The sequence below is a fragment of the Ranitomeya variabilis genome, chromosome 3 (genome assembly GCF_051348905.1).
Source record: "Ranitomeya variabilis isolate aRanVar5 chromosome 3, aRanVar5.hap1, whole genome shotgun sequence".
Classification (NCBI taxonomy): Eukaryota; Metazoa; Chordata; class Amphibia; order Anura; family Dendrobatidae; genus Ranitomeya; species Ranitomeya variabilis.
The window spans coordinates 471033194-471051520 of record NC_135234.1 but is presented as its reverse complement, the minus strand read 5'-3'; the positions used below and the strand labels follow the sequence as shown (position 1 = coordinate 471051520).

At 45.1% G+C, this 18327-nt stretch overlaps 1 protein-coding gene across 2 annotated transcripts in view; it reads left to right on the top strand.

Annotated features, from left to right (window-relative positions):
* The window catches only part of TGFBRAP1 (transforming growth factor beta receptor associated protein 1), a 71711-nt gene that overhangs the window by 23094 nt on the left and 30290 nt on the right, over positions 1-18327 (top strand). For both annotated transcript variants that reach the window (XM_077296662.1, XM_077296663.1), the window contains exon 4: positions 15143-15297. In XM_077296662.1, coding sequence (XP_077152777.1) covers positions 15143-15297 — 155 coding nt within the window. The remainder of the gene's footprint in view (positions 1-15142; positions 15298-18327) is intronic.

Here is an 18327-nt window from a genome sequence, read left to right as displayed (position 1 = left end):
AAATGTATACCTTTTTATTATATATTGGACTGCTCTTTATCGTGGGGTGTGTAGCCTCTGTTTTTGTTTGCCCAGCCACGTAGTATATTGCCCAGTGACGTAGTATACAGCACAGAGCCACGTAGTATATTGCACAGCGACGTAATATATTGCCTAGCCACGTAGTATATTGCCCAGTGACGTAGTATATTGCACAGCGACGTAGTATACAGCACAGAGCCACGTAGTATACTGCCCAGTCACGTACTATATTGCCCAGCCACGTAGTATATTGCCCAGTAACGTAGTATACAGCAGAGCCACGTACTATATTGCCCAGCCACGTACTATATTGCCCAGCCACGTAGTATATTGCCCAGTAACGTAGTATACAGCAGAGCCACGTACTATATTGCCCAGTGACGTAGTATATTGCACAGCGACGTAGTATATTGCCCAGCCATGTAGTATATTGCCCAGTGACGTAGTATACAGCACAGAGCCACATAGTATTGCACAGCGATGTAGTATATCGCCCAGCCACGTAGTATATCGCCCAGCCACGTAGTATATCGCCCAGCCACGTAGTATATCGCCCAGCCACGTAGTATATCGCCCAGCCACGTAGTATATCGCCTAGCTACGTAGTAGATTGCCCAGCTACATATGTCACAGGTTAAAAAATATAAAATAAACATGCTCACCTTCCGATCCGAGGGCCCATTGTAGTTCTAACATACTCACCATACTTGTAGTTCTGTCTCCTGTGCGCGGTACAGGCGGCAGTTTCCTGTCCCAGGGTGTGATGACGTCGCGGTCACATGACCGTGACGCCATGGCAGGTCCTTCTGTCATACGATCCTTGCTACCGGAACTTGCCGCTTGCACAGAGCGGTTACCGGAGGGTGGCGAGCAACGGGAAAGGCGGCGGAAGTTGAGTATATAATGATTTTTTATTTTTGTTTATTATTTTTAACATTCGATCCTTTTACTACTGACGCTGCATAGGCAGCCTCAATAGTAAAAACTTGGTCACACAGGGTTAATAGCAGCGGTAACGGAGTGAGTTACCCGCGGCATAACGCGGTCCTTTACCGCTGGCATTAACCCTGTGTGAGCCGTGACTGCGGGGAGTATGGAGCGGCCATCCGGCACTGACTGCAGGGGAGTAGGGAGGGACTAATCGGACTGTGCCCGTCGCTGATTGGTCGCGGCAGCCATGACAGGCAGCTGGCGAGACCAATCAGCGAATGAATAACCGTTACGGAAGTTGAGGACAGACAGACGGAAGTACCCCTTAGACAATTATAAATATATAGATCACCCGTTTGATCCTGTCTGACTATGCTGGAAGGACAGAAAATAATCTCTTCTGTCTTCTGCCTTTTCTATTCTGACACCTCTCTGCTCTGATTAAAGTAGTTTGATCATGAGACTGTGCCCACGCAAGGGCAGCTTTCAGGGTAGCTTGCAAGAAAATTCATGTGTCAGATTCATGTTACTGCGCTGTATTAATCTACCTATAAAGTGGTGGGAGCCACACAGTTTTCTGCATTATCATTTTTACTTGTGCTTTTGATATTTCCCTTGCTGAAAAAGGAAGAGTCATCTTCCCTCATTTTCACTTGTTTCACTCTCAGGACTGTATGTTCTTGCTTGCTTCCTCTTGTGTAACAGACTAGCATGTGTGTGTTTTGGCGATGGCAAAAGGGCCGCAAAAATGTCAGATTGGCAGTACTATAAAAGAGAATATCCTTGAAAAATCTGTAGCCCAAAGAATTGTCCATCTGATTACAGCACTCTTTATTAAGGTACCGTCTCACATAACGATTTACCAACGATCACGACCAGCGATACGACCTGGCCGTGATCGTTGGAAAGTCGTTGTGTGGTCGCTGGGGAGCTGTCACACAGACCGCTCTCCAGCGACCAACGATGCCGAGGTCCCGGGTAACCAGGGTAGACATCGGGTTACTAAGCGCAGGGCCGCGCTTAGTAACCCGCTGTTTACCGTGGTTAGCAGCGTAAAAGTAAAAAAAAACAAACCGTACATACTCACATTCCGGTGTCCGTCAGGTCCCTTGCCGTCTGCTTCCCGCTCTGACTGAGTGCCGCCGTAAAGTGAAAGCACAGCACTGCGGTGACGTCACCGCTGTGATCTGCTCTCACTTTCCGGCCGGCAGTCAGTCAGAGCGGGAAGCAGACGGCAAGGGACCTGAAGGACACCGGAATGTGAGTATGTACGGTTTTTTTTTTTTTACTTTTACGCTGCTAACCAGGGTAAACATAGGGTTACTAAGCGCGGCCCTGCGCTTAGTAACCCGATGTTTACCCTGGTTACAAGCGAACGCATCGCTGGATCACTGTCACACACACTGATCCAGCGATGACAGCGGGAGATCCAGCGATGAAAGAAAGTTCCAAACGATCTGCTACGACGTACGATTCTCAGCAGGATCCCTGATCGCTGCTGCGTGTCAGACACTGCGATATCGTATGGATATCGCTGGAACGTCACGGATCGTACCGTCGTAGCGACAAAAGTGCCACTGTGAGACGGTACCCTTAGGTAAATACATAGACGTGTGTCTGGTAGTAGATAAACTTCGCTGCATGTGATAAGGGAGCCTGAGTCGGATTACACTCCTTAGAACATGATGTGAAGAACAACTCTGCGCTCCGACAAAGAAGAACAGTCTGACCGAAACATCACTTCAACCTATTTTTGACAGCTAGAATAAAGCGTTCTTCAATGGCGAGTTCTTCTTACACATTGAAAAACATAGCTTTCAGATGACCACCATATCTAGGAAGCCCCTGCACAACGTGCATAAGTTGGGAAAAAAGGAAAAGCATTTAAGAGTTGCACACTCTGACTCTGCATTGTTTTAGCCTTCATCAGATTCACCAAGAGGGTGTGCATGTGTATACAGATGTAGGTGTGATACTTCACTTTTCTTCCATCTCTTTGTTGTGTAGCCTTTCACACTGACAAGAAGCCACTGAGGACCTGCCCTTTGGAAGTCATCTGAGTTACATCATCCCCTCTGAAATTTAACCCCTTCCCGACCTGTGACACAGCGTATGCGTCATGAAAGTCGGTGCCTTCCCGACCTGTGACGCATATGCTGTGTCACAGAATGATCGCGTCCCTGCAGATCGGGTGAAGGGGTTAACTCCGATTTCACCCGATCTGCAGAGACAGGGGGAGTGGTGCTTCAGCACAGGGGGGGTGGCTTCACCCCCCCGTGGCTACGATCGCTCTGATTGGCTGTTGAAAGTGAAACTGCCAATCAGAGCGATTTGTAATATTTCACCCAAAAAAACGGTGAAATATTACAATCCAGCCATGGCCGATGCTGCAATATCATCGGCCATGGCTGGAAAACCTAATCTGCCCCCACCCCACCCCACCGATCGCCCCCCCCAGTGCTCCGGTGCGCGGTCCGCCCCCCTAATAAGTTCTGTCCGCTCCTCCGTCCTCCTGTACGCTCCCCCCGTGCTCCGGTGCCCCCTCCCTGTGCTCCGGTCCCCCCCCCTGTGCTCCGGTCCCCCCCCCCGTGATCCGATCACCCCCCCTTCATACTTACCGGGCCTCCCGATGTCCGTCCGGCTTCTCCATGGGCGCCGCCATCTTCCAATATGGCGGGCGCCTGCGCACTGCGCCCGCAGAGTCTGCCGGCTGGCAGATTCATTTCAGAAGTATTTTGATCACTGCGATATAGCCTATCGCAGTGATCAAAATGAAAAAAAAGTAAATGACCCCCCTTTATCACCCCCATAGGGACAATAATAAAAATAAATAAAATATATATATATTTTTTTCTGCTAGGGTTAGGGTTAGAACTAGGGTTAGAATTAGGGTTAGAATTAGGGGTAGGGTTAGGGTTAGGGGTAGGGTTAGGGCATGTGCACACAGTGCGGATTTGGCTGCGAATCCGCAGCGGATTGCCGCGGATCCGCAGCGGATCGGCCGCAGATCCGCAGCGGATCGGCCGCGGATCCGCAGCGGATTGGCCGCGGATCCGCAGCGGATTGGCCGCTGAGAATTCGTAGCAGTTTTCCATCAGGTTTACAGTACCATGTACACCTATGGAAAACCAAATCTGCTGTGCCCATGGTGCGGAAAATACCGTGCGGAAACGCTGTGTATTTTCCGCAGCATGTCAATTTTGTGTGGATTCCGTAGCGTTTTACACCTGTTCCTCAATAGGAATCCGCAGGTGAAATCCGCACAAAAAAACACTGGAAATCCGCTGTAAATCCGTAGGTAAAACGCAGTGCCTTTTACCTGCGGATTTTTCAAAAATGGTGCGGAAAAATCTCACACGAATCCGCAAAGTGGGCACATAGCCTTAGGGTTAGGGTTGGAATTAGAGTTAGGGTACCGTCTCACAGTGGCACTTTGATCGCTACGACGGTACGATCTGTGACGTTCCAGGGATATCCATACGATATCGCTGTGTCTGACACGCAGCAGCGATCAGGGACCCTGCTGAGAATCGTACGTCGTAGCAGATCGTTTGGAACTTTCTTTCGTCGCTGGATCTCCCGCTGTCATCGCTGGATCGTTGTGTGTGACAGCTATCCAGCGATGCGTTCACTTGTAACCAGGGTAAACATCGGGTTACTAAGCGCAGGGCCGCGCTTAGTAACTCGATGTTTACCGTGGTTACCAGCGTAAAAGTAAAAAAAAAAAAAAAACGTACATACTCACATTTCGGTGTCCTTCAGATCCCTTGCCGTCTGCTTCCCGCTCTGACTGTCTGCCGGCCGGAAAGTGAGAGCACAGCACAGCAGTGACGTCACCGCTGCGCTCTGCTCTCACTGTACGGCGGCACTCAGTCAGAGTGGGAAGCAGATGGCAAGGGACCTGAAGGACACCAAAATGTGAGTATGTACGTTTTTTTTTTTTACTTTTACGCTGGTAACCACGGTAAACATCGGGTTACTAAGCGCGGCCCTGCGCTTAGTAACCCGATGTTTACCCTGGTTACCCGGGACCTTGGCATCGTTGGTCGCTGGAGAGCGGTCTGTGTGACAGCTCCCCAGCGACCACACAATGACTTTCCAACGATCACGGCCAGGTCGTATCGCTGGTCGTGATCGTTGGTAAATCGTTATGTGAGACGGTACCCTTAGGGTTGGAATTAGGGCTAGGGTTGGAAATAGGGTTAAGATTAGGCTTGTGGTTAGGGTTAAGGATAGGGTTAGGGTTGTGTTGGGGTTACAGTTGTGGGTAGGGTTGGGATTAGGGTTAGGATTAGGGTTGGATTTAGGGTTACGGGTGTGTTGGGGTTAGGGTTGTGGTTAGGGGTGTGTTGGGGTTAGGGTTGTGATTAGGGTTATGGCTACAGTTGGGATTAGGGTTAGGGGTGTGTTGGGGTTAGTGTTGAAGTTAGAATTGAGGGGTTTCCACTGTTTAGGCACATCAGGGGTCTCCAAACGCAACATGGCGCCACCAATGATTCCAGCCAATCTTGCGTTCAAAAAGTCAAATGGTGCGCCCTCCCTTCCAAGCCCCGACGTGCGCCCAAACAGTGGTTTACCCCCACATATGGGATACCAGCGTACTCAGGACAAACTGGGCAACAACTATTGGGGTCCAATTTCTCCTGTTACCCTTGCAAAAATAAAAAAATACTTGCTAAAACATAATTTTGAGGAAAGAACAATTATTTTTTATTTTCACGGCTCTACGTTATAAACTTATGTGAAACACTTGGGGGTTGAAAGTGCTCACCACACATCTAGATAAGATCCTTTTGGGGTCTAGTTTCCAAAATGGGGTCACTTGTGGGGTGTTTCTACTGTTTAGGCACATCAGGGGCTCTGCAAATGCAACGTGACGCCCGCAGACCATTCCATCAAAGTCTGCATTTCAAATGTCACTACTTCCCTTCCGAGCCCTGACGTGCGCCCAAACAGTGGTTTACCCCCACATATGGGGTACCAGCGTACTCACAACAAACTGGGCAACAAATATTGGGGTCCAATTTCTCCTGTTACCCTTGTGAAAATAAACAATTGCTTGCTAAAACATCTTTTTTGAGGAAAGAAAAATGATTTTTTATTTTCACGGCTCTGCGTTGTAAACTTCTGTGAAGCACTTGGGGGTTGAACGTGCTCACCACACATCTAGATAAGTTCCTTGGGGGGTCTAGTTTCCAAAATGGGGTCACTTGTGGGGGGTTTCTACTGTTTAGGCACATCAGGGGCTCTGCAAACATAACATGATTCCCGCAGACCATTCCATCAAAGTCTGCATTCCAAACCGTCACTACTTCCCTTCCGAGCCCCGCCATGTGCCCAAACAGTGGTTTACCCCCACATATGGGGTATCAGCGTACTCAGGAGAAACTGGACAACAACTTTTGGGGTCAAATTTTTCCTGTTACCCTTGGGAAAATTAAAAAATTCTGGGCTAAAAAAATATTTTTGAGGAAAGAAAACACATTTTTTATTTTCACGTCTCTGCGTTATAAACTTCTGTGAAGCACTTGGGGGTTCAAAGTGCTCACCACACATCTAGATAAGTTCCCTTGGGGGTCTAGTTTCCAAAGTGGGGTCAATTGTGGGGAGTTCCTACTGTTTAGGCACATCAGGGGCTCTGCAAACGCAACGTGACGCCCGCAGAGCATTCCATTAAAGTCTGCATTTCAAAACGTCACTACTTCCCTTCCGCTCCCCGATGTGTGCCAAAACAGTGGTTTACCCCCACATATGGGGTATCAGCGTACTCAGGAGAAACTGCACAACAACTTTTGGGGTCCAATTTCTCCTGTTACCCTTGGGAAAATAAAAAATTGTGGGTTAAAAAAATCACTTTTGAGGAAAGAAAAATAATTTTATATTTTCATGGCTCTGCGTTATAAACTTCTGTGAAGCACTTGAGGGTTCAAAGTGCTCACCACACATCTAGATTAGTTCCTTGGGAGGTCTAGTTTCCAAAATGGGGTCACTTGTGTGGGAGCTCCAATGTTTAGGCACACAGGGGCTCTCCAAACGTGACATGGTGTCCGCTAATGATTGGAGCTAATTTTCCATTCAAAAAGCCAAATGGCGTGCCTTCCCTTCCGAGCCCTGCCGTGCGCCCAAACAGTGGTTTACCCCCACATATGGGGTATCATCGTACTCAGGACAAACTGGACAACAACATTTGGGGTCCAATTTCTCCTATTATCCTTGGGAAAATAAAAAACTCCGGGCTAAAAATCATTTTTGAGGAAAGAAAAATATTTTTTTATTTTCATGGCTCTGCGTTATAAACTTCTGTGAAGCACCTGGGGGTTTTAAGTGCTCACTATACATCTAGATTAGTTCCTTGGGGGGTCTAGTTTCCAAAATGGGGTCACTTGTAGGGGAGCTCTAATGTTTAGGCACACAGGGGCTCTCCGAACGCAACATGGTGTCCACTAACGATTGGAGCTAATTTTCCATTGAAAAAGTCAAATGGCGCGCCTTCCCTTCCAAGCCTTGCCGTGCACCCAAACAGTGGTTTACCCCCACATATGAGGTATCGGCGTACTCAAGAGAAATTGCCCAACAAATTTTAGGATCCATTTTATCCTGTTGCCCATGTGAAAATGAAAAAATTGAGGCTAAAAAAATTTTTTTGTGAAAAAAAAGTACTTTTTCATTTTTTACGGATCAATTTGTGAAGCACCTGAGAGTTTAAAGTGCTCACTATGCATCTAGATAAGTTCCTTGGGGGGTCTAGTTTCCAAAATGGGGTCACATGTGGGGGAGCTTCAATGTTTAGGCACACAGGGTCTCTCCAAACGCGACATGGTGTCCGCTAACGATGGAGATAATTTTTCATTCAAAAAGTCAAATGGCGCGCCTTCCCTTCCGAGCCTTGCTGTGCACCCAAACAGTGGTTTACCCCCACATGTGAGGTATCAGTGTACTCAGGAGAAATTGCCCAATACATTTTAGGATCCATTTTATCCTGCTGCCCATGTGGAAATGAACAAATTGAGGCTAAAAGAAATTTTTTGTGAAAAAAAAAGTACTTTTTCATTTTTACGGATCAATTTGTGAAGCACCTGGGGGATTAAAGTGCTCACTATGCATCTAGATAAGTTCCTTGGGGCGTCTAGTTTCCAAAATGGGGTCACTTGTGGGGGAGCTCCAATGTTTAGGCACACGGGGGCTCTCCAAACGCGACATGGTGTCCGCTAAAGATTGGAGCCAATTTTTCATTGAAAAAGTCAAATGGCGCTCCTTCGCTTCCGAGCCCTGCCGTGCCCACAAACAGTGGTTTACCCCCACATATGAGGTATCAACGTACTCAGGACAAATTGGACAACAACTTTTGTGGTCCAGTTTCTCCTTTTACCCTTGGGAAAATAAAAAAATTGTTGCTAAAAGATCATTTTTGTGATTAAAAAGTTAAATGTTCACTTTTTCCTTCCATGTTGCTTCTGCTGTTGTGAAACACCTGAAGGGTTAATAAACTTCTTGAATGTGGTTTTGAGCACCTTGAGGGGTGCAGTTTTTAGAATGGTGTCACTTTTGGGTATTTTCAGCCATATAGAACCCTCAAACTGACTTCAAATGTGAGGTGGTCCCTAAAAAAAATGGTTTTGTAAATTTTGTTGTAAAAATGAGAAATCACTGGTCAAATTTTAACCCTTATAACTTCCTAGCAAAAAAAAAAATTATTTCCAAAATTGTGCTGATGTAAAGTAGACATGTGGGAAATGTTATTTATTAACTATTTTGTGTCACATAACTCTCTGGTTTAACAGAATAAAAATTCAAAATGTGAAAATTGCGAAATTTTCAAAATTTTTGCCAAATTTCCGTTTTTTTCACAAATAAACTCAGAAATTATCGACCTAAATTTACCACTAACATGAAGCCCAATATGTCACGAAAAAACAATCTCAGAACCGCAAGGATCCGTTGAAGCGTTCCTGAGTTATTACCTCATAAAGGGACACTGGTCAGAATTGCAAAAAATGGCAAGGTCATTAAGGCCAAAATAGGCTGGGTCATGAAGGGGTTAAACATACAGTGGAGAAAATAAGCATTTGATACACTGCCGATTTTGCAAGTTTTCCCACCTACAAAGAATGGAAAGGACTGTAATTGTTATCTTAGGTACACTTCAACTATGAGAGAGAGAATCTAAAAATAAAAAACAGAAAATCACATTGTTTTTACATAATTAACCCCTTAGGTGGTTTGCTCGTTAATGACCGGGCCAATTTTTACAATTCTGACCACTGTCCCTTTATGAGGTTATAACTCTGGAACGCTTCAACGGATCTTGGCGATTCTGACATTGTTTTCTCGTGACATATTGTACTTCATTATAGTGGTAAAATTTCTTCAGTATAACTTGCATTTATTTGTGGGAAAAAAAACGGAAATTTGGTGAAAATTTTGAAAATTTTGCAATTTTCCGACTTTGAATTTTTATGCCCTTAAATCACAGAGATATGTCACACAAAATAATTAATACGTAACATTTCCCACATGTCTACTTTACATCAGCACAATTTTGGAACCAAAATTTTTTTTTGTTAGGGAGTTATAAGGGTTAAAAGTTGACTAGCAATTTCTCATTTTTACAACACCAATTCACAAAAAAATTACTTCAGCTCCAATTTGTTTTATTTTATCAAGGGTAACAGGAGAAAATTGACCTCAAAAGATGTACAATTTGTTCTGAATACGCTGATACCTTATATGTGGGGGTAAACCACTGTTTGGGCGCATGGTAGAGCTTGGAAGGGAAGGAGCGCCGTTTGACTTTTCAATGCAAAATTGACAAATTGAGATGGGACGCCATGTTGCGTTTGGAGAGCCCCTGATGTGCCTAAACATTGAAACCCCCCACAAGTGACACCATTTTGGAAAGTAGACCCCCTAAGGAACTTATCTAGATGTGTTTTGACAGCTTTGAACCCCCAAGTGTTTCACTACAGTTTATAATGCAGAGTTGTGAAAATAAAAACTAATTGTTTTCCCACAAAAATGTTTTTTTAGCCCCCCAAATTTTTATTTTCCCAAGGGTAACAAGAGAAATTGGACCCCAATAGTTGTGGTCCAATTTGTCCTGAGTATGCTGATACCCCATGTGTTGGGGTAAACCCCTGTTTGGGCGCACGGGAGAGCTCGGAAGGGAAGGAGCACTGTTTTACTTTTTCAACGCAAAATTGGAATTGAGATCGGACGCCATGTCGCGTTTGGAGAGCCCTGATGTGCCTAAACAGTGGAAACCCCCAATTCTAGCTGAAACCCTATCCCAAACACATCCCTAATCCCAACCATAACCCTAACCACACCCCTAACCCTGACACACCCCTAACCCTAATCCCAACCGTAAATGTAATCCTAACCCTAACTTTAGCCCCAACCCTAACTGTAGCCCTAACCTTAACTTTAGCCCCAACCCTAACTGTAGCCCCAACCCTAGCCCTAACCCTAATGGGAAAATGGAAATAAATACATTTTTTTAATTTTTTTTATGTTTTCCTAACTAAGGGGGTGATGAAGGGGGGTTTGATTTACTTTTATAGCGGGTTTTTTTAGTGGATTTTTATGATTGGCAGCTGTCACACACTAAAAGACGCTTTTTATTGCAAAAAATATTTTTTGCGTTACCACATTTTGAGACCTATAATTTCTCCATATTTTGGTCCAAAGAGTCATGTTAGGTCTTGTTTTTTGCGGGACGAGTTGACGTTTTTATTGGTAACATTTTTGGACACGTGACATTTTTTGATCGCTTTTTATTCCGATTTTTGTGAGGCAGAATGACCAAAAACCAGCTATTCATGAATTTCTTTTTTGGGGGGGCGTTTATACCGTTCCACGTTTGGTAAAATGGATAAAGCAGTTTTATTCTTCAGGCCGGTATGATTACAGCGATACCTCATTTACATCATTTTTTTATGTTTTGGCGCTTTTATACGATAAAAACTATTTTTATTTTATAGAAAAAATAATTATTTTTGCATCGCTTTATTCTGAGGACTGTCCCGTTTTTTGCGGGACAAGATTGCGTTTTCAGCGGTACAATGTTTATTTATATCCGTCTTTTTGATCACGTGTTATTCCACTTTTTGTTCGGCGGTATGATAATGAAGCGTTTTTTTGCCTCGGGTTTTTTTGGTTTTTTTACGATGTTCACTGAAGGGGTTAACTAGTGGAACAGTTTTATAGGTCGGGTTGATACGGACGCGGCGATACTAAATATGTGTACTCTTATTGTTTTTTTTATTTATTTAAAGAAATGTATTTATGGGAACAATATATATATTTTTTTCTTTATTTAGGAATTTTTTTTTTTTACACATCTAATTTTTTTTTTTTTTACTTTGTCCCAGGGGGGACATTACTGTATAGTGACAGATCGCTGATCTGACACTTTGCAGAGCACTTTGTCAGATCAGCGATCTGGCGTGCCCTGCTCCTGGCTTACCAGCGCCTGCTCTGAGCAGCCCCGCGGCCATTTTGGATCCGGAGCCTGCAGGGAGGAGACGCTTGGTACAAGGTGAGCACATCGCCTTCTCTACCGATCGTTTCAGGGAAGCCCGCAGGGAGCCCCCTCCCTTTGCGATGCTTCCCTATGCCCCCGGGACACTGTGATTATGTTTGATCCCAGTGTGCCGGGGGTTAATGTGCTGGGAGCGGTCCATGACCGCTCCTGGCACATAGTACCGGATGTCAGCTGCGATAGTCAGCTGACACCCGGCCGCGATTGGATGCGCTCCCCCTGTGAGCGCGACCGATCGCATGACGTACTATCCCGTCCCTGGGAATTAAGTCCCAGGTCGCCTCGAAGGGATAGTACGTCATATGGGTTTAAGGGGTTAAATTGCATTTTTTTTTTTTAAGCATAAATAAGTATTTGATCACCTACCAACCAGCAAGAATTCTGGCACAGACTTGTTAGTTTTTCTTTAAGAAGTTCTCCTACTCTGCACTTACCTGTATTAGGCTACTTTCGTTGGACGACACACGACGAATTGCGACGTACCGACGCTAGCAGTGAATGCGCCGCACAACGGGGGCTGCGGATGCTGTTTTTCAACGCATCCGCTGCCCCATTGTGAGGTGCGGGGAGGCGGGGGCGGAGTTCCGGCCGCGCATTCGCGGTCGGAAAAGACAGGAACGACGCACCAAAAAACGTTGCAAGCAACGTTTTTTGGTGGCGACGGTCCGACACAACACGACGCAACCATCGCACGATGGTTGCGACGTGTGGCAATGCGTCACACTGCGTCGCTAATGCAAGTCAATGGAGAAAAAATGCATCCTGCAAGCACTCCAAAACGACGCATAGCGACGTGCAGTGCACGACGCTAGTGTGAAAGTAGCCTAAATTGAACCTGTCTGAACTCATTAGTTACCTGTATAACAGACACCTGTCCACACACTCAATCAATCACACTCCAATCTCTCCACCATGGCCAAAACCAAAGAGCTGTCCAATGACAACAGTGACAGAATTGTAGACCTGCACAAGGGTGGGATGGGCTACAGGACAATAGGCAAGCAGCTTGGTGAGAAGGCAACAACTGCTGGCACAATTATTAGAAAATGTAAGGCTAGGTTCACATTGCGTTAGGGCAATCCGTTTAGCGCTAGTGCTTGCGGATTGCGCTAACGCAATGTTTTTGTAGGGGCCGCATTTAGGGGTCGCGCTAACGTCCCCGCTCTCGCAGATCCCCGATCTGCGAGAGCGGGGAACGGACCTCGGGCGCGCCGCGGACGCTGCAAGCGGCGTCCGAGGCGCGCTACAAAAGAACGGCACATCGCTAGCGCGAGCCGAAAAAGGCACGCGCTAGTGATGCGCTACAGGCGAAATTTACATTGCTGTCAATGGGTGCGCTAACGGACCCGTTGCACGGCGTTAATTGCGACATTTTCGCCGTGCAACGCTGTCCGTTAGCGATCACCCACTAACGCAATGTGAACCTAGCCTTAGCGATCACCCACTAATGCAATGTGAACCTAGCCTAAGAAACACAAGATAACTGTCCATCTTCCTTGGTCTGGGGCTCCATGCAAGATCTCGCCTCGTGGGGTAAGAATGATTCTGACATAAGTTTCTGTACTAAATATTAAGTTCTGTTTTTCTATTGTATCAAATACTTATTTCATGCAATAAAATGCAAATTAATTATGTAAAAATCATACAATGTGATTTAAGATTCTGGCTCTCACAGTTGGTGTACCTATGATAAGACTAAATTCACACTAGGCATTTTTTGCAGTGTTTTTTTTAATGCAAATTTTTGCATGGTTTTTTGCACAATCAGCATGCACAAGAAACTAATCTTGCATGCGAAATCCGCAGCTAAAAACGCAAGAAAAACATGCATTTTTTTCTGCAGCTTCTTTTCTGCCAAGAGATCAAGTTTTGCAGCATAAAAAATGCTGAAAAACCCCTTAGTGTGAACTTACCCTAAAAATTACAGAACTCTCCATTCTTTGAAGGTGGGAAAACTTGCAAAATCGGCAGTGTATAAAATACTTAGTTTCCCCACTCGTACATGTGTGCAGCAGTGATAAGTGAACATGCTTGGGTAAGGCTTCTTTCACACTAGCGTCGGGCTCGGCCCGTCGCTGTGCGTCGGGCCGACGTTCCCGACGCTAGCGTGGTCTCCGCCGCACAACGGGGGCAGCGGATGCATTTTTCCAGCGCATCCGCTGCCCCATTGTGAGGTGCGGGGAGGTGGGGGCGGAGTTCCGGCCGCGCATGCGCGGTCGGAGAAGACGTTTACGACGGAGCAAAAAATGTTGCAAGCAACGTTTTTTGCTCCCGACGGTCCGCCACTGCACGACGCATCCGTCGCACGACGGGTGCGACGTGTGTAAATCCGTCGCAATGCGTCGTCTAATATTAGGCTATGGGGAAAAAACGCATCCTGCAAACACTTTTGCAGGATTCGTTTTTTCGGCAAAACGACGCATTGCGACGGATTTCAAAAAACGCTAGTGTGAAAGTACCCTAAGGTGTTATCCGATGATCGTGTGCTAACAGTGTGTCTTCGGCGTGCTTGAAAAATGAGTCCCCGCGGCTGCATGTCTCGCGGCTGTTAGTCGCAACACATACAGGGATTGCCTGTGTGTTAAGCAATCCCTTCATGTGTTGTGGCAGTCTAATAGCCATGGGGATTAGAACATATTTTTTGAGCACGCTGAAGACACTCCGTTAGCACCCGAGCATGCTCAGAATAACACCTTATCCCAGCACATTCACTCATCACTTGTGTGGAGTAATGCAGCCGGACTCTGATTCATGCCGCCCATCGCATGAAGTAGCTGGTAGTTTATCTTTTCAGCTATTATTGTATTCCTACTGCTCCCGAGTATTCAAGTTCTAATCCACCATACAGTTCCAGAAGTTCATAGGGTAATTATGTAGAGCAGCCTAAAGACACGTCTTTGGAGAATCCTGCTAGCCACACCCAATTGGTAAATGTTTTTAAGGGAACCTGTCAGCGGTTTTGGCCGATATAAGATGCGGCCAGTGCCTTTCAGGGCTTATACACAGCATTCTATAATGCTATATATAAGCCCCTAACCCGACCTGAAAGATAAGTAAAATAAGTTTTATTGTACTCACCCGGGGGTGCTGTACCTCTCTGACCTTTCCCAGCGCCTGCACACTGTAGTACTTTACTCTGCCCTCAACAGGGCATATAAGTACGCCTGCTCAGGAGCACAATGCCGGGGAGCCATGAAGCAAGCAGGAGGGTGGCATCGCAAGAAGATGGGAGGCCCCGCACCTGCGACACCCATCAGACCGGACCGAACCCCTGGGTGGGTGTAATAAAACTTATTGCAGGTCAGACCGGGGGCTTATCTACAGCATTATAGAATGCTGTAGATAGGTCCTGAAAGTTAGTGGCCATATCTTATATCGGCCAAACCTGGTGACAGGTTCCCTTTAACAATTTATACAAAATAAAAAGGCTCATATTCCAGGAATCGTATGGCGTATTAAAAAAAAAAAAAAAAGCAACAACAAAAAAAGCAGCAAAAAGCAAATCAGATGAGAAAGGGAGCAGTGGGAATATAATAATAGAAAACATTGGTCACTTTCGATCTGCTGACAGATCCTCTTCAGGAGCAAAGCCGTGCATGATATGTAATATAATAATTACTAATTCTATCTTTTATTTCCTCTGTTTTACAGGAAGGGTAATAGTAGCAACCAGTAATGGGGTGTATATATTAATCCCCTTACCTTTGGAAAAGCAGATACAGGATCTTTTATCAAACCAGAGAGTAGAAGAAGCTTTAGTGCTTGCCAAGGGTGCCCGGCACAATATTCCAAAGGAGAAATTTCAGGTGCGCACAATGTAATTGTACTGGATTCATTGTAAAGTATATATGTTTACTTTCTCTATGTCCTTCCTCATTCTCGGCTCTCTACCAGAGGCCTGGGAGTTTATATATACACTGGGTATTTCTCTATTAAACAATATCTACAGTCCAGTCCTTGTATATTACTTGTGCATTGCGTTATTTAATGCAAATGGTAGTGCGTTTCCTGTTTGGTCAGCCGGTTATAGAGAAGTGCACGATCCTGAGCTATGTACTGTGCAATAATAATGTATGCGTGATTGCCCAAATACCCTTATGGATGGCTGCAATGGCTTTGTTATGAATTACGCTGGTTTAAAGGGAATCTGTTATTGCCACCTAATGTGCAGACAGGGACCTTGATTCCAGCTGTGAGTCACTTCCCAGGCTGTTTGCTGTAGATTTGATAATGTCCTGTTGATAAATCTGTAATTTTATCACTAGAGGACTAGTAAACTGGCTTCCATGTAATCTTCCATTTTCAGGTACTCTGTATGACCCCATCTCCACCACAGCTTTCTGCCAATGCACATTGTACACAGAAAGCTGCCAATTAGTGGTTTACAGAGAACTGGTAGATAAGCAGCAGATAAATCAGGAATTTTACCAAAGCTGCAACGACCTGCACTGGAATCAAGGTCTCTGTCCTTACCACATACTATTGTCCGATGGGATAGCAAAACCTGGTGACAGACTCCCTTTTACAAACGTAAAGGTTCACATTCATATGTTGGTGAATAAACTTATTGTAAATTACTTCTGCTTCTTATAAATTCAGATTTTCATTTTTATATGGAGAAAGTCTTGTGAAAATTAAATTCCCAGTCACAAGAACCAGTGTAGAGGACTGGTCTGAGATCCAAACCCAAATTTTGTTGTGTGGTTTTAATCATGCTTCCTGTGGGTAAGCCACATTAAACAGCTGTTGGAAACAGAAACTCCTCAGCTCATTGAATTCCATATTTCAATCACACACTTGTTCTTTTATTGTTTTTTCTGTCACAAATAAGGACCACTACACTGGGCATATTGCATAGCAAAATTGTAAAGTAGGCTTCAGTGACACTGCGCCACTGAAGCCTTGGAAACCAAAACTGTTTCACAAAGGCTCCCAATGGGGGAAGGTAGACCCAAACTCATATCACTGTTACTGATGTTTATTAGACAGCTCCTGTTACCGTTTAAACAGAAAACGAGAGCCTCTATAGCTGCCCATGTGATGCTATGTCATCATGGAATAGATGACATTATAGTTTAAGGGAAGAGAAAGCAAAGAGAAATGGAAAAATCTAGATAATGTTTGAGCAGCGGTCAGGTGGTAGAATTCAGGGAAGTGAGTACACTATACAGGAAAGCAATGTACAGTGTTATAGACTGCAGGGATGGAATGATTTGCTTCAGCATGAGTGCTAAATGCACAAAGAATAGATCAATATGTAGGTTGGTAATGGGAGCAGTGGCTTTATAATAAAGTAGTTTTGTCTGGTGAATCTTCGGATCTGCTTTTTTTTTTTAAATTTGTTCACTACATCTAAACCACAGGTAGAATAACGCTTTACATGTGTTCTGTTTATTACAATAGATGTTAGATGTCTTTCAGAACTGAGAGCCACAATTGGCTTCTTTGTTCATCCAAATTTAGAGGTAACAGTATGTAGGAATATGTGTCCTTATATGTACAAGTGCTTCTCACAAAATTAGAATATCATCAAAAAGTTAATTTATTTCAATTCTTCGATGCAAAAAGTGAAACTCGTATATTATATAGAGTCATTACAAACAGAGTGATCTATTTCAAGTGTTTATTTGTTAATGTTGATGAGTATGGCTTACAGTTAATGAAAACCCAAAAGTCATTATCTCAGTTAATTAGAATACCGTATATACTCGAGTATAAACCGACCCGAGTATAAGCCAAGGCATCTAATTTTGCCACGGAAAACTGTGTAAGCTTATTGACTCAAGTATAAGCCGGGTATGCATTGTCCCCTCATTCCTATTCCGGTATGCGTGGTTCCCCCTCCCGTCCCGTCCTGCTCTGTGTGGCTCCCCCTGTTGTATGCATGGTTCCGGCTCCCCCCCGTCCCATCTTGTATGCATGACTCAGTTCTCCCCCGTCCCATCTTGTATGCATGGCTGGTCTCCCCCGTCCTCCCCCTTGTATGCATGGCTCGGCGTCCTCCCCCGTCATACTCGCCCTCCTCGCGCCGTCGCTGAACGTCCCTGCATCTCCATTGTCCCAGCATGGCAGCTTCTTCCTGTGCTGAGCCGTCAGGTGGTACCGCTCATTAAGGTCATGAATGTGTGCTCCACGCCTATGGGGGAGTGGAGTCGCCTGCATATTCATTACCTTAATGAGCGGTACCACCTGACCGCTGAGCACAGGAACAGGAAAGAGCTGCCGGAACAGAGATGCAGGAATGGAGATAAAGCGACGGAGGGTGAGTATTGATGTCTTCTGGAAGCCGGCGACTGCAACTGTCTCTGTGCTACAGCCGCCAACTCCCCCCTCCCCTCCGGCTTTCTGGACCATGACTCGTGTATAAGCTGAGGGGGGGGCGTTTTCAGCACAAAAAAAGTGCTAAAAATTTCGGCTTATACATGAGTATATATGGTAATAAGCAAAAAAACACCTGCAAAGGCTTCCGAATCGTTTAAAAAGGTCCCTTAGTCTGTTTCAGTAGGCTCCACAATCATGGGGAAGACTGCTGACTTGACAGATGTCCAGAAGGCAGTCATTGACACACTCCACAAGGAGGGTAAGCCACAAAAGGTCATTGCTAAAGAAGTTGGCTGTTCACAGAGTGCTGTATCCAAGCATATTAATGGAAAGTTGAATGGAAGGAAAAAGTGTGGTAGAAAAAGGTGCACAAGCAACTGGGATAGCCATTTCTGTATTGAAGAACTGAAATAAATTAACTTTTTGATGGTATTCTAATTTTGTGAGAAGCACCTGTATGTCTGTATGCGATGCAACACTATAACCCATATTGTAACCAAGGCCAAGGAAAAGAC